The sequence below is a fragment of the Camarhynchus parvulus genome, chromosome Z, assembly GCF_901933205.1.
Source record: "Camarhynchus parvulus chromosome Z, STF_HiC, whole genome shotgun sequence".
NCBI classification, from domain to species: Eukaryota; Metazoa; Chordata; class Aves; order Passeriformes; family Thraupidae; genus Camarhynchus; species Camarhynchus parvulus.
This window is the reverse complement of record NC_044601.1, coordinates 56199060-56221139: the sequence shown is the minus strand read 5'-3', so window position 1 is coordinate 56221139 and position 22080 is coordinate 56199060. Positions and strand designations below refer to the sequence as shown.

Below are 22080 nucleotides of genomic sequence, written 5' to 3'. Positions count from 1 at the left end.
CAGTGCTACAGTCTCAAGTTACAGAGCAAATACCAACCTTGCCCTTCTGAATTAAAAACTCTTTCAGGAATTAATTCTGTGAGCCAACTAAATGTACTCTTTCCTTAGAAGACTAAGGCTCAGGCTTGGAAATTTATCAAAGACAATATGATTTCTAGCAAAAACTGTGGTACCAAATGAGTACCAAATGAGTCCAACCCTTCTTCAACAGACATCTGAGCACATCTGAGGTATGGTTGCTACCCAGAGATCATGATGAGTATCCTATCCTCCACCTGTGGCCAAGCTGTATCAGGTTCCTTAAGCCAAGATTTTAATTATGGAATTCTTTCTTTCTTTCTTGCAGCATATTTTTCGGTGGAATGAAAAAGATTCTCTGGTGCCCTGAAATGCCATGAAAATTTTAAGTGACATTTTCTGAGTGAAACTACTGCTGGAACAATGTGCAACTCTCTCCAAGCTCCTGTGTTAACTGCAATTAGATTTGTAAACCTACTGTGTTTGAAAATGCAAAATTTTACTTAGGATTCATACAGTTTATAGTCAGTCAGATGCCAAGAACAGACTAGCCAAAGAATGACCTATTTTATTAAAGACTCCATGTCTCCAAGAGACACGTGGTCTCCTGATTTTATAGTATAAATAATGGCAAAATTGTGTCACTTTCTTTTGAATGTGGTTAGTATTAGTTAGCTGATCTCTACCAACTACCAAACAATCAATTACAAAACCTTCTGAATTTACTTTGTTGAGGTGTGTATTAAGTGACTATTTAGAAGCAAAATGCATGCTTTCAGCTTGGCACTAAAATTGAGCTCTGTCATCAACAGAAATACAATAGACACATGTATGTCTTTACAAGTTACATTCCTGATTCCACAGGGAATGATGCAGTGCATTATGCACAAGACACAAGTATTCTTTTCTCACAAGACTGCCCCCAGCTGTTTAACTTCCACAGGAGAAGGACTAATTGTAAATGGAGGGAAAAGTAAGAAAACAAAGAAAATACTATACAAATGGACAGCTTCAGATGGGATCAATAAGACAAGATTTGATAATTGCTTGAAAATGTACTCCCTATGACAAAACATCCTATGGTGTACTGTTAGAGCCTGGTGCTAACAACACTGAGATCATAGGTTTGATCCCTATATGGGGCATTCACTTTAGAGTTGGTGATCCTTCTGGGTCCCTTCCATCTCAGAATATTCTGTGATTTCAGAGAAATGTATTTCAGATAATATGCTCCTTGCCCGACTTTTGCATGGTTTAAACAAGCACTACCAACCTGTTTTTTTAGGTGTACAAGAAAACTAGGTCAGAAATTCAACATTACTTTAAAAGAACAAGAGATCCAGAATTACAAATAAATTGTAAGAATATAATTGTTACATGCTTAGAATTGAAATTATAGTAGTTTGACCCATCAGCATACAACAAAAAGATAAATCCAACATAGATGGGAAAGCACAGAAATACATGTGAGATTAATTAGAAAACCAGAAAGCAACACAATCTCTTCTCTTGAGTTCATTCTTTCTCTATTACTCTTCATCTCTGAGATCCATCAGTCATCTTCGTCATATCCTATTAAAGTGGATAGAATATCTGTTAAATGCTTCCAAGAAAAGACTGTGAGTTTTTGTAGGCTTGCACCATGGCTTGCAGAATAGAGTTTTGACGTGGTTAAAATGCTGACATGGATGCAGTATAAATAGTAAATAGTAATTTGCAAAGTGAAAATCTTCTGAGGATAAAACTATACTAATGACTTCAACATTTTCAGAAAGATCAAGAATCTGGTTTTGCATAATTACATTGTCTATGGAAGTGGCCCCAAATGGATGATATTGGTATTGATACACTCTACTGAAGAATACTTGACTACTAAAGAACTCAGGACACAAAAATAACTAAATATAGATAGACACTCTCTTTCCTGCAGCATAGATTGAACTTTTATTTTAACGTAGTTAAATAATTTAGTCTAGGTATTTGATTTCTGTTTAGCCATGAATACATACACATCCAGAGAAGCTGTTGCTGTCCCATCCCTGGAAGTCTTTAGGGCCAGGCTGGATGGAGTTCTGAGTAACCTGACCCAGCAAAAAGTGTACCTGGCCACACCAGGGGGGTAGGAACTACAGTAGCTTTAAGGCCCCTTCCAACCCGGGCCATTCTAAGATTCTGTGATCTATGAAAAAAACCTGTGTCAGAAAAAGAGCAACAAGCTCTGCTACAAATCAAAGCTTTCACTCCTGCTTGGGTGATGGTTGAAACTTTTAAAACCAGCTAAATGACTGCAAAGGTCTCAGACTCTAATGACACCCGAGGGGCCTTTTTTCCTCTTGGAAACAGTACATACCAGTATTCACAACAAAGCACTGGAACAGGCTACCTTCATTCCATATGGCTAAGTACTTTATCATGAGTTATGCTGCAGATGAACTCAGGCTGTTCCAGAAAATAACCTGTAGACAGCAAGATACAGTGAGATAGTTTTCCATCTGTAGTAATTTGGGAAGTTATTTCTCAAAGCAAACAAAAACCATTTTACACTGAGCATGTAAAAGAGCTCACAAAGAAGATTGTGTGGGTTTTCATAGATTCACTGAATGATACACATTTTAGGAGATTTCATTTGTCATTCATTTAGCTAGTGTTTACTTTCTCTCTTTTTTTTTTTTGTTCATATTGCATCACAGAACATTCCTGCTAAAATTGCAAGGTATGGGATTCATATAAGGAACATAAGAAATTTACTGCTTACCAGTCTCAAGTTACAAAAAATTAAACTTTTATTTTGTTTTACATTATTTTAATACATGCCATAATCTCTAATGCTAAACCTTTTTTTTTCAACTACTGAAGTTATAAAGCAGAGATTAGGTCATCCTTTGACAAGCAAAAAGACACATGAACAGAGGAAAAAAATACTTTGTGAACAGAAATTTCTTTTCTGTTTCTGAAGAAAATAACAGCTAAAACACATGCTGAAAGTAAGTGAATATTTTTTTCCCCGTAAGACTCCCACGCCAATACTCAGGTAACAAACATGAGATAAACTTTTTTTTTCTGAGATGATTTTTATGGCTACAGATACTGTTTTAGCACGTATATTTGCTCATACAAATAGATATATTTATTTATATATTTATGTATTTAAATGTGTTCTACTATATTACTATACTCAATAATGTGGTGGGTTGGCCCTGGCTGGATGACAGGTACCTACCAACTCTGGTCTATCACTCCCCTCTGCAACTGGACAGGGGAAAAAAGTGTAACAGAAGGTTCATGAGTTGAAATAAAAACAGAGAGATCACTCATCAATTATCACAGGCAAAACAGACTTGACTTGGGGGAAACAGACTGAATTTATTACAAATCAAAACCAGGATAATGAGAAATAAAACAAATCTTGAAAACACTTTCCACCCACACCTCCCTCCTTTCCCAGCTCTACTTCCTCCCCACCAGTGGCGCAGTGAGACAGGAATGGGGGTTATGGTCACATCACCACATGTTGTCCTTGCTGCTGCTCAGGGAGAAGAGTCCTTCCCCTACTGCAGTGTGGGGTACCTCCCACAGGAGACAGCTCTCCATTAACTTCTCCAGTGTCAGTGCTTCCCATGAGCTGCAGTTCTTCATGAACTGCTCCAGCAGTTTCCTCTTCCTTCCCAGGATCCTTTTCCATGGGGTGCAGTCCTTCAAGAACAGCTTGCTCAAGCATGGGTCCCCCACAGGGTCACTGGTCCTCCCAGCAAACCTGCCACACCATGCCAGGAGCCCGCTCCAGCACGGACTTCCCATAGGGTCACAGCCTTCCCCTGGGCATCCTTCTGCTCTGGCATTGAGCCCCAAGGGCTGCAGGGGCACATCTGCCTCATCAAGGTCTCAGCATGGGCTGCAGAGGAATCTGCTCCAGCGCCTGAAGCACCTCCTGCCCCTCCTTCTGCACTAAGCTTGGTTTCTGCAGAGCTGTTCCTCTCTCATATTCTCACTGCTCTCTTCTCTGAGCACAATTACAACTGCACAGTAACGTTTTTCCTTTTTAAATACATTATCACAGAGTGGTTCTACTTTCCCTGATGGGATTGGCCTTGGCCAGCAGTGAATCTGTCTCAGAACCAGCTGGCACTGGCTCTGCCAGACATGGGGAAAGCTTCTGGCATCATCCGAAAGAAGCCACTCCTGTAGCTCTCCCCACTGTTCCCCTGCTACCAAAACTTGGCCATGCAAACCCCATACAAATAAATATGTATTTGTATGTATTTTGTGTATATTTCTGCTTTCCTTGTTTGGACAAATTAAAACATTTTGGAGAATGCAACAGAAATGGGTACTTCTATAACAAATACCCTTTCTGACAGCTTTCATCTCCTAAACCAGAAAAACAAATCCTTTTGTCAAAAGGAATATAACATGTCAAACAGTACATTGATGACCCAGATACATGAGAGTACAATTTATACCCCCATCTTCTTAAGCTACTCTGCAGTCTGACATTAAAGTCAATGTGATACTCTGCCAAACACTGGGATGAGTGCTCTGGCAGTCTAGAGCAGGTTAAAACCTATGCTCTTCCTTCCGTGTGTTCTTCAGAAAAAGACAAAACAAATAATTTTGTGAACTGCACTGAATCTTGCGAAGTTTAACTCCATGAAAGAATCTGACACATCCATTTGAGATGGCTAGGGTTGTACAGAAGGCTGTTAAAAACCATCAAAATGGCATGAAGATCACTAAAACACTGCTCAAGCCCATGCCCAGCAATGAGATTTTAAATGTACATAGACTGTGCTGTTTGTGAGAAACAATATGAGAGAATGTCTTGTCACAGGTCTTTGGTGCAGCAGTTTCTCTTACAGGATGCTCACAATGGCAATAAAAGGCACCAGTGTTTTCCATGCGTGCTAGAAACTCTCTGTATGTTGCAGTATGCATCATCAGCTACCTGCTGCTTTCCTGCCTCATACACAGTGGATGTCAAACATTTTTTCAGTGACCACCAGACGCTTGAACTGCCTTGCACAAGAAGCTACTACCCTATAAAAGGGACAAAAAAATTGAGAATGAACTCTAAATGAACTACAGATAAAAATCTCATCTTTTGGAAGTGTGCAGTGTTAAACTGCTTATTTTAGCAGTAATATTTTAAAAGCTAAAACAAAAGAATATTTGCTGACTGTTAAACCTTTTACTAGCTAAATGTTCTACCCCTGGCTTATAGACTGCATTCCATGTATTTCTGTGTCAAAATCTGTCAAATACTTTTCCCTCAATGTTTATTTTCTGCATTTTTGCCCAGTCTCTTCATAGTAATAACCATCCCAGAAGTCAGATGACATATTTACATATAGGTCATTTAGCATAGCATTATTACAAATATAACATGTGGACACTGAGTAACATTTTTGTCTAATCATAAGAGCTGGATTTTAGTCTTCACTTCCTGTCTTCCTATGAATGTAATCCATACAACAAAAATACAGCTAAATAACACAAAAAACAGTCTGTGCAATATACTGTGCAATATACTGTGTGGTAAAATGCTCACTACTCAAGAGTTTGGTGGTGTTTTCTCTCTTCAGTAACCAAGAGTGGACTTTTTCTAGGTCTAAGAGTAACATTAATTTCTGTGATTAACGATTTTATTAACTTTAATTACAAATTTTTAATTCTAATTTTTTGAAAGCATCAAACCTTTTGAAAAATTTGTGCAATTTTCAAGGACAACTGAAATTATGAAAGAGGCTTTGTAAAAATTGGTATGTGAAGCAGGGAAAGCAAGCTAGAAAATGTGAGTAGCATGTACCAAGTTCCCTGGGTACCTCTTTCTCTACTAATATCTGCCCATGACACACTTGGCACTGTGTCCTTTCCCCACTGATATCTCAGCTGCAGACCTTCTATCCATGAAAATTATTTTTATCAATTTGCCTAGTCAATGTTCCAGTGCACACAACCAACCCACAGATGTTCTGATAAAGCAGCTGCCTGCCAAACAGCACGTGTGACCGTGACAGGTAGGCTGTTATTTCTCGGGGTGTTTGCAGGCACAAAAGATTCTGCATGCACCCACATCCTCTGATTTGCACAGCAGACAGTTCTGATCATGGAGTCAGCACTAAAACGTATTCAAGATGTAACATCTTCCCACTCTATTACAGACAAAAACCGTTTATCTGAGAAAGCTATGGAGTATTTAGCATTTTGGACAAGAAGCCCATTTGTACTTTAGAATCTCAGAAGACAAGGGTGTATGTCTCAATGTGTATGTCTTGAACACGGATAGTTGGAGTGCTGTGGAGCCAAGAAAGGATAGCTGGTAACAGCAGACAAGAATTGCAGGTAATCACCAAGGGTTACTGGTACTAATACAGTGTGAGAAAGAACAAGATGTGGCTGGGGAAAGGGCCATGTGGAGGTAGCACAGCACTTTTCCAGGACAAACGTTGTTGTTCCAGTTTCTGGAGCATGACCCAGGACAGCACAAATGCAGGAATGAGGCCAAGAAGTGGGCAGGGGCTACAGAGGAATCAAGACCACCCAAGACCCCAGAAGCTCCCTTCCCTTCCCTTCCCTTCCCTTCCCTTCCCTTCCCTTCCCTTCCCTTCCCTTCCCTTCCCTTCCCTTCCCTTCCCTTCCCTTCCCTTCCCTTCCCAAAACTTCCCTTCCCAAAACTTCCCTTCCCTTCCCAAAACTTCCCTTCCCTTCCCAAAACTTCCCTTCCCAAAACTTCCCTTCCCTTCCCAAAACTTCCCAAAACTTCCCTTCCCTTCCCTTTCCAAAACTTCCCTTTGCTTCCCAAAACCCCCCTTCCCAAAACTTCCCAAAACTTCCCGGAACTTGCAAAACTTGCCGAAACTTCCCTTCCCTCTCCATCTTATCCCTTTAGCCCACTGCCATGTGCTTACAGAGTAGGTCAGGAGCTGACATACCACTCCACACTTTTGCAGACCCCCTGACTTTTGTCGTTCTGTTCAACTACAAGCATTTATGGATCTCGGCTACTCCCTTCCGCTTAAGGGTGAAATGTCACATACTAGATTGCACCTTGGGCTCCGGGAATGCAATTATAAAGACTATTTCTGTAAAAAACCTAGGTCCATAACGTAAATTAACAGCTAAACAAATGAAGACACATCCCTGTTTTAAGGGCGAGCCCCACCGCGCCTGAGGCGAGGCTGTAAACAGCGGGGGTCGGCCGAGCCCACCAGCGGGGCAGGGGGGGAGGGCGCGCCCCCAGTAGTGGTACGCTCCGCGGAGGGGCGGGGTTTCCCGCCTTGGCGTGCGCGCGTTCCCCTCAGGTGCCTGAGGGCTGGCGGCGTAGGCGGCATCGGGAGGGGACGGGGAGCTGTGACGTGCCTGCTACTGAATAATTCCTGCATTCGGTTAATATCTGTGTGTCTCTTTCTCACTCTCTCTCTCTCTCTCTCTCTCTCTAAGTTTCACTGCCATATGCAGCAAAAAAAAATCGAAAACTTATCTTTCAAAACGGGATCATCAGCTACAATAGTTTCAAAAGTGATACTGGGAAAGCATGGTGGCAAGGGGTCAAAGAGGCATTAAAGGAAGGTGTCACAGCAATCAAACTCGCGATTTAAATCTTTAACTTTTTTCCTCAGTGGCATAAATACCGTTCAAAACAGGAGTGGGAGGTTTGACAAAAAATGCGTTTTGAAGGCATAATGTGTAACAGTAATATGCACAAAAATAGCAGTGATGAGTTTTCCTGCTGGAAAAAAATACAACATTAATAATACTACATCATTTTTAATTTACTGTTCCAGTTCAGCAGGAGTTTTGTACCCAGTGGTACTGTTGTCAAGTACTGAGCACATCCTGTCTTCCAAGAAAACAAGTGATGCCATAGAATAAGGAAACACACAAACAAAACACGGCAGCTCCCTGAATTCTATCCTCTGTCTAAATGTGGAGAGTGGAACACAGTTTTAAAAGTATAATGAAAAAAATGGTGATTGACAAACATAAGATACTGCCCATGATAAGGATTGGAAAAGTCAAAGGACTGACATTCATAGTGTACATTTAGATTATCAACTAACAGAATATTAGGATGGGTAATTGTTTTAAAAATTTGAGTGTCCTGAATACATATTTTAAACCCCAATTTGACAAATCATTGCGTTGTAGTAAGTTGCAAGTCATTAAGATTACTAATTAATTAAAAAACAAAACCCCCATTCATTTACATAAGAAGCATTAATTTTTCAAAGTTTCCTATATTCTGTTAATTTAAAACTGTTAATGGAAAAAACTGAGCTTTGGCTAATGAATTAGTTTTAGTCTCACTGAGAAAGGAGTGGGCACAAGGAAAAAATATTAAACACGCAGAACCAATATCTTACTGCTTTGTTCAAGAAGTTATATACACATAAAAGCTTGTAAATATTGAATGAATAAGAAAATTACTCAGTTATGTAATTTTGGTTTCTGCTTAGTGTTGTGCATTTACCTATTTTTTGCTTAACTGTACTGCAAGTATTTCTGTCTGGAAACTCACTCAGTTTCTGGGTAGTGAACACATTTTAACTTCTAGTTCATCTTCCTGATTGCAATTTTTTGTTACTTGTAAAAAGACTGTTCACACGTTTCCACATAGAAGTGGTGATTTTGTTTGGACCACATGGTTTACTAGTAGGTATTGGAATTTTTGTCTCATGGAGCATGATGTTGAGAAATAGTTTGAATATTTTTAGAAGCATTCATGTTGTGTATTTCAGATCCATCTTGCAAATATATGTTGAAGATTCTGTAAGAAGAATTTACAAAAATAGGGGTTATGTTAAAAATCTGGAACTATATGGGTGCCTTTCAAAATACTGTCTTTTTATTCTGCAGCAAGGTTTATGTGCTTATCACTGATTTAACACTCGTTGTTTATAAGAAAATATGTAAGTACCTTTAAACCTGTGTAGCCAAGTATTAGAGCATCTACACAGATAAAAGATACTGAATTACTATGTGCCTGCTGCATTATTCTGTCTATGGAAGTGGATCCAGGTTAACTTTTTTAATTGCAGCAAACTTTCCATATTCAGCCACAGTATATCAGCTTGGCAGGTATTGTTTGGGCTTTCTAACATTCATGGTATTTTCCAGAAATGCAAGGTCTTAAATAGGCTGAAGTTTAGCTTCAATGCAAAAATAGTTTTAATTTTTAAAAAGAGTCTTCTTTGTTTTTCTTACATTTTTGCCTTAGATTTTATGTTGTGTGAATGATAAATATATTAATTTATAGGGTTTTTTTTACATATATCTAGTCATCATTTGATTATACAATCCAGAAATAAATGAATCATAGTGATGAAGAAACTATGAAGAAAACCAGTGTAGTGAACCTTGATAAGCTTTTATATGACTTCTCAGAGATAGAAAAGGTAAGTGAAGAAGGTAGAAAATGTTGAGACTGCCATCTATAATTATGGTGTGACATTTTCAAAAATTTTTTGGAGATGTTATGTCGTATTAGCTTACTGTTATGCCTTGTAATACCACCTTCCCTTGGAAAGCTGTTTGTATTGACTGTATCCTGGAGACATAGGAGTGGATTCTGAGTGAAATCTGAGAAGCCTTTGTTTCTGTGCTAGAATTTTAATCATGCAGAGGCCACATTTGCTTTCTCAGGAAGACTGTGGAAGATGGTGTTGAAGATTAACTACATTGCACTGCTTTCATAGAATCACAGAATCGTTTGGGCTGGAAGGGACCTTATAGACCACCTAGTTCTAACCCCTGCTTGCTGTAGGAAGGGACACCTCTCACTAGACCGGGTGGTCTAGTGCTGGGGTATCCTTTCAGAAGTTGTTCTTGTCCTAGAAAAATGTCATTGCCTTATCAGGAGCATGAATTCCTACATTCCATATGCATTGAGCTCCCTTTATCTTATGTGTCTGTCATTTCTCAAAAGATTTCCCTCTGAGGAAAATCAGTGTTTCATTTAGACTGATCTTGATCAGCTTTCTGCTGATTCCTGGTCAGCAAATCCATACTAGAGGTAGTATAAAAGGAGCACCTGAAATAAATTTAGCATTTCTCTTGGAATAAACTTATTAAACCAGTTCCTATTCCCACATACTGTTCAAGTTGTTGCTTTGCAAGAGTGTTGACAGCCTCATATGCAAAGCAGTAGAAAGAACCTTGCAGAGGATTGATCCACACTCTGGGCTACAAGACTGAGAGGAAAATAATTTATAATTCATGATGTAAGTCAGGAATCTTAGTTCTGCAGGGTAAACTTGGAACAGTAAAGGATCTCAAGTCTAGTATAATTTTTCTCTATAAAGGAATATCCCGAATGGGAAATATTACAGGCTTGGACTGCAGTATTGTGGAATTGTTAAATTTTTTATTCACTTAAAACTCAAAACTTAAAACATGTTAATATAATGTTAGTCCTTCTCCAATTTTCTAGAAAATATCAGAAATCAATGATGCAAATAACCTACTGATCCATCAGCTGGAAAGATGTAACAGATTGCTAGCATTAAGCCAATCAAAGGAGGAATCAGTAAAAGAGGGTAAGTTATTTTATTAGATAGGTATGATTTTTGCATGTATTAAAGAAGTTCTGAGAGATATTTCCATTATTTTCAGCCATAAAAAATAACATGGGAAAAAATGTGGGAAAAACAGTAATGCCTAACTCTGAATCATAATGAAATCCATCTCATAGTTAATACTAATATTTATATTAATTTTATGAGGATTCAGACTGTTCAATGGATGCTAATAAAACTTCATTTACCATTTAAAAGTGGTAATTATAAGTCTATAATCATAATGAAAAAGTTGCGAAACAAAGGAGGAATTACAGGGAAAACTATAAAATTAAGATTTGTTTTATTCTAGAACTGTTTTCAGATGAGTATTTGAAATAAGAAACAATGTCTAGTGCTTAGCATGGATTTGTGGTTGCTTATTGTTCTGTAGTTTGTAAAGTAGCTGAAAGGTGCATCTTTTGTGGGACTTTCATCTCTGGGATGTCAGCCTGCTAAAAGTTTGGAAGCAAGGTAGGAATAAACTTAGTTTCACACAGGAGAGAGATTGCCAATTGGGTTTTATTTCAGTCTTCACTAGGACTTGGATAATTTAGCATAATCAGAAACTGAGCATTGAAACTGAGCTATTGAGTGAGTGAAGTTTGCTTATGATGATAAATCTCTTCAGATATACCAAAAACTCATGGTACAAGATGATAGGGGAGATGAAGACCAGTAGCAGCACAAATAGGAGGCATTTTGTATAAACAATGGTTGATGTTAGTTGGCTGTTTTTCAGGAAAGGGGTCTTGGTGTCCTCTAAACAGTTCTCTTAAAATATTTGTATTCTCTTAATATATCAGTAGACAAAGAAGCAAACACAGTGGTAAGCATGATGATGAAAGAAAAAGTGAAATAAGCATCATGACTCTGTAAGGTCTGTGATTTCTATGTCATGTTCTGGTCCACACATCTCAAAAGACAATAACAGAACTAGAAAAGGTAACAGGGAAGGAGGCAAGGCTTGGTATTGCTAGGAGAGAGCAAGGAATCAGGAACTACTCCTGTAACAAAGACCGTGGATGTAGGGGCTTAACCATGCAAGGCTCGCTCCTACCATGCCCATGCAGGGCTGGCCCAGCGAGGACTGCCATGGTCAGCCAAAAGCCTACATTACCAAACAAGTCTGTACTGCTGAGAGTAACTCAGGAGGCTGAGTCAGAATGGTGTTCAGAAATGGTAACAAAGGCCAGACATGGCCCAAGGATCTCTACTTAGTCCCAAGTGAAGAGGCAGATCTGATGTCAAGCCAGAAAATCACTCCCTAGGTCATGGCCAGGGTCTGGTGTGTGGCTGTGACACAGCTCCGCCATAGACCAAGGGCAAAAGCCTCTGTTTACAAGCAGCTCCCATGGGAAGAAGAGATGGTTATTTCTGAATCTGCTCCAGCCTTTTTTTCAATGTTACCATCTATACTCTTTCTAAGATGGCCTTGTGCCCAGCCAAACGCCCAGAAGGTGCTTGAGGGAAAATGCACCTGGGGCTTTCACAGGGTTGCTCACAACTTTGGGACATGTGAGAGAAAACTGGTTGGCTGGGAATTTTTCAGCCAAGACAAAGAATAGAGCTGATATGACTCATAGCTATAAAATTGTGAATGGCACAGAGATAGTGATTACAGAATAGAATATTCATTGTCTAATGTAATAAAAAAACTAGATGGAAATAAAACTTGTATATTGATTTAAAGCTAACAAAAGGAGGAACTTTGCCACACATTACAAAATAAAGTTAAATCAGTTCCACAGAAGCCTGTGCATAACAGAAGTATACATTAATCCAAAAAAATGGGAAAAAAAAGGAAAACAACAAACTTTTAAACACAAAAGATGGTATCTCTCATTGTCCCCCTTCATTCTGTGTTTGGGAAGTTGAGAGGATGTACTAATGATAGCATTTATCTAGCTTTTTTTTCATCTTTCCTGAATTATTTCATAGTGTGTATTGTGAAGTGGCGTAGTGAACTGGACGGAACTTTGGTTTGAGTCAGAAACACTTGTTTCTCTATTAAGCACAAAAGTTAGACAGTGCAGGACAGTCACTCAGAAACAGAAGAGGCTTCTTTATTGATGAAACCAGAAAGGAGTGGGTTTATATAAAACAGTTTGTAAAAAAGGAAAGGAAAAGTTGGACAAAAAGAAGAAATAATTCTTACTATAGAACCTATGATATAAAAGGTAGCAGAGAAAATGAAAGAGACACCTCAGGAAACCAGAGCTGTTGGGATGACTGCAACAAGAGGAATGGACTGAAAACAGATCAAAGTCAGAAGAGAGATTTGAGCTTTGTAAACAGTATTGCCTCACTTTCATGAGATAAGAGAGAAATTATTTGTTAAGATATTTACTTAAGAGAACAGCTGATATAACTTAAGAGAACAGCTTCTGGAGCTTCTTTTGAAACACAGGACGAAGAAAAGAAGCGTGGGTGGCAGAAGTCCAAGTAAAAATACCAGAGCAATCAGCCTGAAATATGAACTAATGTTTCAGCAACAGGGATAGTTAGGAAAAAACAAACCTCAACAATATTGAACAATAGGGATAGTGCAGATATAGACAGGAGGCAGAATTGCTGTAAGACAAGGATCCTGGTCAATGAGTAAGAGTAATTGCAGAGATATTAGTAACATTGACAAAAACAAGTGGAAAGCAGGAATTTGGAACAATATGAGACATCCAAGAGGTGACTCTGAAGGCTATTTGATGATAATGAAGTAAAATATGAGTAAGATGCTGAAGGGATACAATTTATTTAGAAATAAAGACATATATCATGGCAGCCCTGTTAGGTTAAGCTCAGAAAGGTGGTGGAGTCTCAAGCCATTCAAGAACCATCTGGGTGCAATCCTGTGCTGTGTGGTCTGGGATGGCCCTGCCTGAGCAGAGAGGTTGGGCCAGATAACCCAGTAGGGACCCTTTCTGTGGTTCTGTGATTCTGTAATTCTGTACTTACCAGTAAGGTAAACTATTAGATTAATGCACTTACCAATAAGGTAAACCCTTCAAATATCAGGGCATGAAATGTTTGTAAGTTTATCATTCTGAACTGTGTTCATTGATGGTGCTCATAAAGCAGAGTTTCCAAAAAACGTCTCAGACAGAAAATTGACATAAACTGTGGCAGAGACTGTCACAGGAACCTTCAGGTAAACAGTTAACATGTTACTGGAGATGAGCAGAGCCTGTGAATAGTGGTGGTGACATTAGGAGTATTTCAAAAGGATGTGAAAGGCTGATTTAGTGATTATAAATTAGTAAGTCTATAACATTTCTAAACCATTTTATTTTTCTTTTTGCAATTGATAGAAATGGTCTTTGCACCTTTATTAAATTGACCTTCCATACTGACCCTTCAAGAGAGGTAATAGCATATGTGATATTCAGATATTCAGAATCAGAGTACTAAAACTTTTGCAACTAATAGTTAAATTCTTTATAAAAACTTTTTGAAAGGTCAAAGCACTGTGGGATTAAAAGAGACCCCAAATCCCCATTAATGTTGATGGGGTAGAGAGGTCCTCTGCAGCACTGGAGAGGCACAAGGGACCAAATGCAGCATTGATACTTTCAATCTTTACTCTGACAACTGTTATCTGAACAGACTGTAGTAGTGAGAATGGCTTTTATAGAGTGATATTGCCATTTGTGGCTTGGAAAAAATATTTCTGCTAGCCTTATGTCCCAAGCTGTTTCCCAGAACCCAAATCAGCCACAGCTCCTGAAGTATCTTTTGAAGAGTTGGTCCAAAGGTGACAGAAGTTGCTTAGAGCAAAGGGGCAGGAAGAAAGAATGCTGTGGAAGGATCGGCTGTTGTTCCACCTACCCTGAAGGGTTTGCAGCTACCAGTGGTAGTGGGATGAGGAAGTGGTATTTTATCCTAGCTGAAGAGCACTTTGTTTTGAGAAACAACAACAACAACAAAAATAGTATTTCACACCCCAAGAAATCTTCAACAAGTGAGAACCCGGGGAGTCCTTGATATCCTTGTCAAAAGTCTTTCCTAGAACTGTTTAAGGTAAAAGAAGATTGGAAATTCTGAAAAAAAAAAAGACAAAGGAAAAAAGAAAACATCTAAAAATCAAGGGAGAGGGCAGTGAAACACTTATATCCAGGATAAGGTGGAAAAAGAAAGGCAGATTTTCCTGCATATACACTCTCTGAAAGGTCATAAATGAACCATTTTCTCTTTATATGTTCTTTGCTAAACAAAGATGAGATTCAAAAAAAACAGTTTTTGTTTTGTGTACATCATTGCAGATCCATTTTAGACAGATACAAGTCTGACATCTTTGTTTTCTACTCTTAAACCTTTTCTGTGGTGGCTAAATAGACTCTTGTGATGCTACAGTTCTGAATTAAAATCTAATGTAGTTTTCTAAAAGAAAGCAAACACATTTTTGTTTGTGAAACACTTAAGGAGTTTCTATTTAGCATCTTCAGGGTTGTGTATTTGCTTATTTAGCATTTCTGAGGTGTTAAAGGAAAAAGTGGAAAGGAAAAATTACCCTATAAAAAAATCAATTATAAATGCAGATGAACACTTATGCTGTTCACTCTTTCTTCATGTAGGCAGTATTCCTTGCAGGGAGTGAACTACACAGGAGCCATAGCAGATGTTAAGACAGTGATCCGCAAGGCTTGAAAACATTAAGAAAAATTCTGCTTCTTTTCCTTAATGTAGGCAAGCAAAACTTGTGGGTTCCCAGGAATTTTTTTTCCAGTCACAACTTTAAGTACATATGAGATTTGCCAAGATATATCCTTTAAAGATAAGAAAGATAAACAGATATTCTTGAGACTGTACAAAAGAGTAGCTTAAACAGTTGTGATTCTTTTTAAAGACTAGCTGCCGCTCTAGTGTTGACTCAGATGTCTTTCCAAATTGTGCATGAATTACAAGCATCTGAGTTAATTTCCATACATTTTCAAATGGAAGGAAATTTGTAGTAGAACTTGTTGGTACAGACGGGCATGCTGATCTCGTCATTCCGATCTTGAATAGGGTTTTTCCACAGTTGCTTTTGATCCGGCACAGGAACTGAGGGGCAGGCAATGTTTCTGTGCTGCTCGTGCTCCCTCTACTGTTTGTTTTGGAAGCACGGAACGGAAAAAGGTATCTGGCTAACGTACTCGGCTGCATGAAAAGCAGACTTGATGGAAGATCACGCTGCCGGTCAAAAAGACTGAGCAGAAAACTGAACCTATTAGCTGGGATCTTAGTTCATCTTCCTCACTTGTAATGTAGTCTTTAGTGATATGATAGACAGTTTTCAAAACGGCTTTGGTTTGATAAGATGGATAACTGTTATTTAGCAAACTTTTAAGTGTTGTGGAAATTAAAAGCCTTTTAAGAAACACAGTGGTACTCAGGAAAGAGAATGAGAAGTTTTAAAAGTAAGCAACCTCAGTTGCAGAGCCTCTGCTGTTCTCAGTCTTTGACAGTTTTGTCACTCTACTGATAAACTTACAATGAACATAATGGATAAAAGTCATATTAATGAAAACCAAATCCTGTATTACATGGTATTTGAATATTAAAAATACAGTTTTAAAAATAAAATTAAGAAATACAACTGTGTAAACTGATAAGAGCTTGCAGGTATAATTCTGTTGTATAAAATGAGATAATGGGGCCATAGCACATATTCTGAATCTCTCAAAGCTTATGTTGAACCATAAGATGAATGTCATATGCATCAAGAAAGGGGTAAAAAAGGGGTGAGAGACTGCAATGAGTGGATTCTCTTGGTCTTGTTAAAAAGAAAATTGGCAAAGAAATACTGTTCAGGAAAGTAAGTCAGTTTCATTAAATACATCAAATTGCTGGAAGGCTGATATGGAAAACTTCTAGTATTGCCCAGAAAACAAAAAGATACTTGTTTTCTGACTAGAAACAAATATTTTGTACTTTTGTGAAATTGTTTGTATTGCTTCATAAAATTGATTTCAATCAATCATCACACTAAAAGCCAAAGTTAAGCAGTAACCACCTAATAATAATCTGTTATCTCTACAGTCAGTAAAAAGACTTAAAGTAATATTTAACGAAAATGATTATAAAATATTTGATAAAATTTTGTGAGCAAAATGTAAATTTGTGAAGACACTATTCAAAAATACTGGGTCTTTAATTTCTTTCAGAGTGCAGTGCTCTACAGAATGTGATAAAGGGTCTAACACAAACCATTGAAAATCAGTGTAACGTGAAAGGTAATGGCAAAAAATGCTATTTTATATATATGCTGTACTGTAATTTTGAATGAGCAGGCATTTAATTTTTTCATTTAAGTTTACGGAATTTTTTCAGACACAAAAACTTACTGACAGGCAAAGAGAAACAAAAAAAAATTATCTAAAATCAATTGTGTGCAGTAATAAATGTCTATTGCCATTATTGCCATCGTTTACTCAGTAACTGCCTCCAGGAGGTTATTTTAATCAATAGTTGGGTTTTAAATTCATTGTAGCGTAACACAGGCAATTTTACAAAAGGTGAGAAAGTGTCAGTCAGCTGTTGGATTGTAGACTATTCAAGTGTTTATGCACAGTTTTTATCACTGTGTTAAACCAGCGTGTCTTAATCCTTAGTATATGTTATTAAAGGTTATTGCTGTTATCCACATTGACAACTATTGCTGTTATTGCTGTTATCCACATTAACAACTATTGCTGTTATTGCTGTTATCCACATTGACAACTATTCATTTTCACTTGAAAAAAAATACAAATATTTGATACATCTTTATACTACGGCTCAGCAGTACACCATGAAGTTAATTTTATAACCATTATGCATTCAAGGCATATTAACATATATATTAATGAACCTCTAGCATTGGAAGTATACAGATATTTTTAATACTTAAATTGATATTAATAATTTGTAAAAATCTATTTTCTTTAAATTCTGTGTTTGCATAGTTTTCTGATTTTTGGAAACAAGTACTTAAGGATTTCCGTCTTCCCATTTGAAACTGTTGTAGCCATGATAATTGTCTTTTATTTTCTGAGTCAAAGAACTTTGCATCTAAATTTTCTTGAATGCATCATTTATAAGAAGACTAAAGAAAGTTCTAAGTAATAATACCAAGTGAATATTATGATTAAACTTAAACTATGATTTTTCTTGTTAAAAAATGGAAACAGAAGTATGTGGTTCTGTAATTATGATTATAATGTCTACAAAATAGTTCCTCAAAGTTCAGCCAAGTCAAAAAATGCAAGTAATTTCCTTATTCCTCTTTCATGCAAGAAATTGTCAAAATGTACTTTGTAGTGTACCATATAGTTTTTGTTTATGTAGATGAAAATGATAAACTGAAGGGAACCATTCACATCTTGGAAGATAAATTAAAGACTTGTGAAGAGGTATGTCACAAATTATCATTCTTTAGGTAAAGGAATAATACTGCATCTCTATTATGCTGTATATCTTTTTGTTTAGTGTTTGCTATTGATACCCTTATTGGTGCTCTTCTGTTAATATTTTTCATATGTAAAAAGAGAAAGGTTGTTCTCATGACAGTATCCATGTGAGAAGGTGTTAGAAGAACTAAGAGGTTAAAACTCCTTGGTGCTGAGAACTTTGGCTCAATTTAAGATGCACTTGGAGTTTTTTTAGCTATATTTGGCTTTAAATTCAACTTCATCTTCATCATTCTAATCCCTTGCACTAAAATAAAATTTCATATGGAAATAGGGTTTTCATACTGAAGATATCTGGTTGTGCTGCCAGAGAATCAGGCGTGGTCCGAATTTCATCCAGTTTATTCAGGAATAAATACTACAAAGATAGTAGGTCTCTGTTTCTTATCTGTACCTCATAATAAATTCCATATATGATCTCTGTACTTTGTATCTATGACACTCATTTTTGCAAAGGAGGTAAAACCAGCAGCCCTAGTTATAGTTCTCTTTTCGTAGTTCTCTGTGTGGAGAGTGCAGATCTGTTATCTGTTTAGGATCAGGAATCTCACTGCTGATTTCCTTTGCCTGTGTTTGTGCTATGAGTTAAACTTAAATATTAGTACCAGTAGAGCTATTATCTTGACTGTTTGAGTAAAAAATGAGTAATACCTTCTGAAGGATGTGATAAACTATTATTCCACCCTTTAAACACATGTGAGCATAGTGGGACTTCCTGGTGTCATTCTGAAGGTGCCTGACCATGTCCCCATATCCTGATCCCCCGTCAGTGACTCCCTTGGTGAGTGCCCCCAGGCACTGCTCTGGTGAGTGGCAATCTTGTCAGAAGGCTGCAACAAGAGCTTTGGAGTCAGCACCTCAACAGTGGCAGCTACAAACAATTCTTTGAAAATTCTGGAGTCCTTACTGGAGTAAATTTATAACTGGCATCTTCAAACTTTGAATGTCAGTGCCAGCAACATCACTGCTGCTGGTATCAGTGATGTGTCTCTCCTGCTGCCAACATAGAATTGTGGAATTCTTTGAATTAGCAATACTAACAAAACACACACCTGAATCATGCAATCCTTGAGTCAAAAAACCCACAAAGGTGAAACTGTCATCCCTTAACTAACTGCATCATTGTGTCAGATCCTCTTCTCGGGAAAGGAATATTACCTCTCCATTTGCCTGTTCTCCTAAGAAGTACAGTTTCCAATTTTATATTAACAGATAGCTGTAATACAATGAAATCTGCTATGTTTTTAATTTGTGGACTTCAGCCAGACTGTGTAAGTAATTGGGCATTTAAATCTACAAGACTGAGGATAAAACAAGTACTGAATTATAGAGTACTGTTTATTTTTACATGATGGTTGTGCTTTGCAGAAGGCTAAGATCACAGAAACTGCAAGATCTTTATAAAACATTTTACATTCACAGGAGTATAAAGATCAAATTGAGAAACTCATGACAGAAATTAAAAACAAAGAGGAAGACCACAAATTAGAAATAACACAGCTGAATTGTGATACAAGGAAAAAATGTAAGTTGTCTGAAGACTGAATGCTTTAGCAATGGCTAAAACATCCTGTCACAAGTAGATGCTGCATTTTGTCTAGGATAAATATGAGTTTCACTTCTTAGTGGAAACATGTGTACGCTAGAAGTGGGCAGTGTTTAACGGAATTTTATCACTGATGAAGAGAGCAGACAGTGGTAATGAAGCAATACTTCAGCAACACGGGATGAGCAGAAATTCCCAGATAGTTAGAACAAATGCTGGGAATGTGGGCATAAAAATCAGAAGGAATGAAAATTTGAGTTAAGTGTCAACTGGAACCTTGCTTTGAACTGTAAGCTAAATTGCTGTTTGAATCTTCTGTCTGTGTTCAGGAGACTAGAACATTATTTTCACAAATAAATAACACTTCAATGAGGAAAAAACTGATTACTATGTTCATTTGCTCCATTAGAGATGTAACCTTAAAAAGCAGGATTTTTTTGGTCATCCATATAGGTGAAAACAAGGGAAGTTTTTGTAAATTATATGCCTTTTTTAAAAAGACACCATCTTACTTGTGGTTTTTTTGAAGGACAGTGTGGTTTTAATGTAGTTTCAGTATGGTTTTTTCTTGAATTGTCTTCCAGTGAAATGTTGACCTGATGTTCAAGAAAGTTTTAATATTTGGAAAATTATGTTAATTTTTCATCTATATAATTTCATCTATTATTATCATAATTTTGGTGTTACTGTGTTGCTAGTTGAAGTAAAAGAAATGGAGTATAGAGAAGAGAGAGAGAAAAAAGAACTGGAAATATTAGAGCTTACTAGACAGCTGAAAATTCAAAATGAAGAGAAGCAGAATGAAATAATTAAACTGCAGATAGAGGTATGCATTACAAAGCTGACTTAAAGATGAACTGGGCATTGGGTAAACTTCAAAGAGACTGTGTAGTGAAAAAATATTAATTAGTACTTAACCAAGTAATATGATGGAATCTAGAAAACTTAATTATTTATTGTCTTTATGAGGATCAGTGGCAGGTGCTCCCTTCCACAACGGTAACTGACTCCTACTCAGGAGTCAAGTTCCACCTCCTGTGTAGGGAGACTGAAGGTTGCTCTCTTCTCATTCCAAATTAAATTACTTAGAAACAGTTTTAGATTTTGAGCTATTAAAAAATTCAACAATGTTTTCTGCTTAACTTTCTTGGTTTTAATTTCCAAATGGTGAGAATATATATTTTTAAATAAAATTCCAATAAAAATTTCTAAACCTGCAGAGATTTAAGAGAGAGCATTCAACATGTATTCATTGCTCATGTTTTAAAACACTCTCATTACAGTAAGAATTTAGGAAATACTTCAAACCTTTCACACATCAAAAAAGAAATAAGATATGGAAGTGTTCAGGCTAGCTTATCCTTGGAACGTAAGAGAAGAATGATGATTCTGAAGGATATTAGCACCTTCTGTATTTTCTCCTCCTGTAGATATGTGGCTGAGAAGACTTCAATTTTATTCTTTCTTTCAGAAGCATCTTTTTTATCTACATGGTTTTAGTTAATCATGTTTGTACTACTTTTGCAAAACTTTGAGGCTTTTTTTTTTTTAAGAAATACAGCTTGTAACTGCGTTCTTTTTAAAATAAACATAAGTAGCCTTGTTTTTCTAGACTTAGGAGAAAGGCTTACTGCTACTACCCTCAGGTAAAATAATGCAACTAATAAAAAGTGAAAATTATGCTTGACATATTTAGTACACCTTTCCCCCTCTCCCCTGCTCATTCTCACTGTTTTGTCTTTGCCTGATTCTTTCAGTTCAACGCTAAATTGGCAAGAGCTCAGGATAAAACCACCAAGTCCTTTTCAGAAGCTTCAGTGTTGCCACAAAGTATCTATCGAAGGGTAGGTGCTTTCATAGTGTGCAGCACACAGATACTGTTTCAGGGTGTTTGAAAGAGTTCCCCGGGGTTTCTCCGTGTGTTCTCTCCCGCACACTCCTTCCACACCTACACAACTCAATTCATAGAATCATAGAATAATTTAAGATGGAAAAGGGTTTTAAGATCATCAGCTCCAACTGTCATGTCTCTTGACATACTGATGCTACTGCGGGCAAGCAACCCTGAAAAGCAACATGTGAGGTGGTTTTGCTACAGAATTGTTAACCTGGAAACTTAGAACTGACATCAGTGACAGTGATATATAGAATACTCTGAATATGCTTGGTTTTTTGTGGTTTTTTTGGTTTTCTTTTTTGTAGGCTTAAGACTTTGGGATGGCAGAAAAACAGGATTCTGGGGAAATAGTTTTTGTAATTTTGTGATAAAAATACTGAGGAAAATATTCTTATTAGAATATATCTTACTTGCAGTAGCAAAACTAATTGTTACATAATTTTATGTGATGTTTAAGAATGAAGCCTTTGCCTGTATTTGCCTGTATTTTTACAGAAGCTGCAGCATCTCCAGGAAGAGAAAAACAAGGAAATTGAAATTCTCCGAAACACCATAAGAGACTTGGAGCAACGTCTTAATAAAGGCCAAGACCTGTCCTTCAAACGAAGAAGATTCTGAGTGGATGACTTGAAGTATTTCCGT

At 37.3% G+C, this 22080-nt stretch overlaps 1 protein-coding gene across 1 annotated transcript; it reads left to right on the top strand.

The window, feature by feature from the left end:
* Window positions 1-9323: 9323 nt before the first annotated feature.
* CCDC152 (coiled-coil domain containing 152) lies at window positions 9324-22056 on the top strand. The gene is made up of 8 exons (XM_030969092.1): window positions 9324-9410; window positions 10445-10550; window positions 16712-16780; window positions 17874-17938; window positions 19418-19520; window positions 20240-20367; window positions 21299-21385; window positions 21934-22056. Exons 1-8 carry the CDS (start codon window positions 9324-9326, stop codon window positions 22054-22056), a joined length of 768 nt encoding a protein of 255 aa, XP_030824952.1.
* The last annotated feature ends 24 nt before the right edge of the window (window positions 22057-22080 follow it).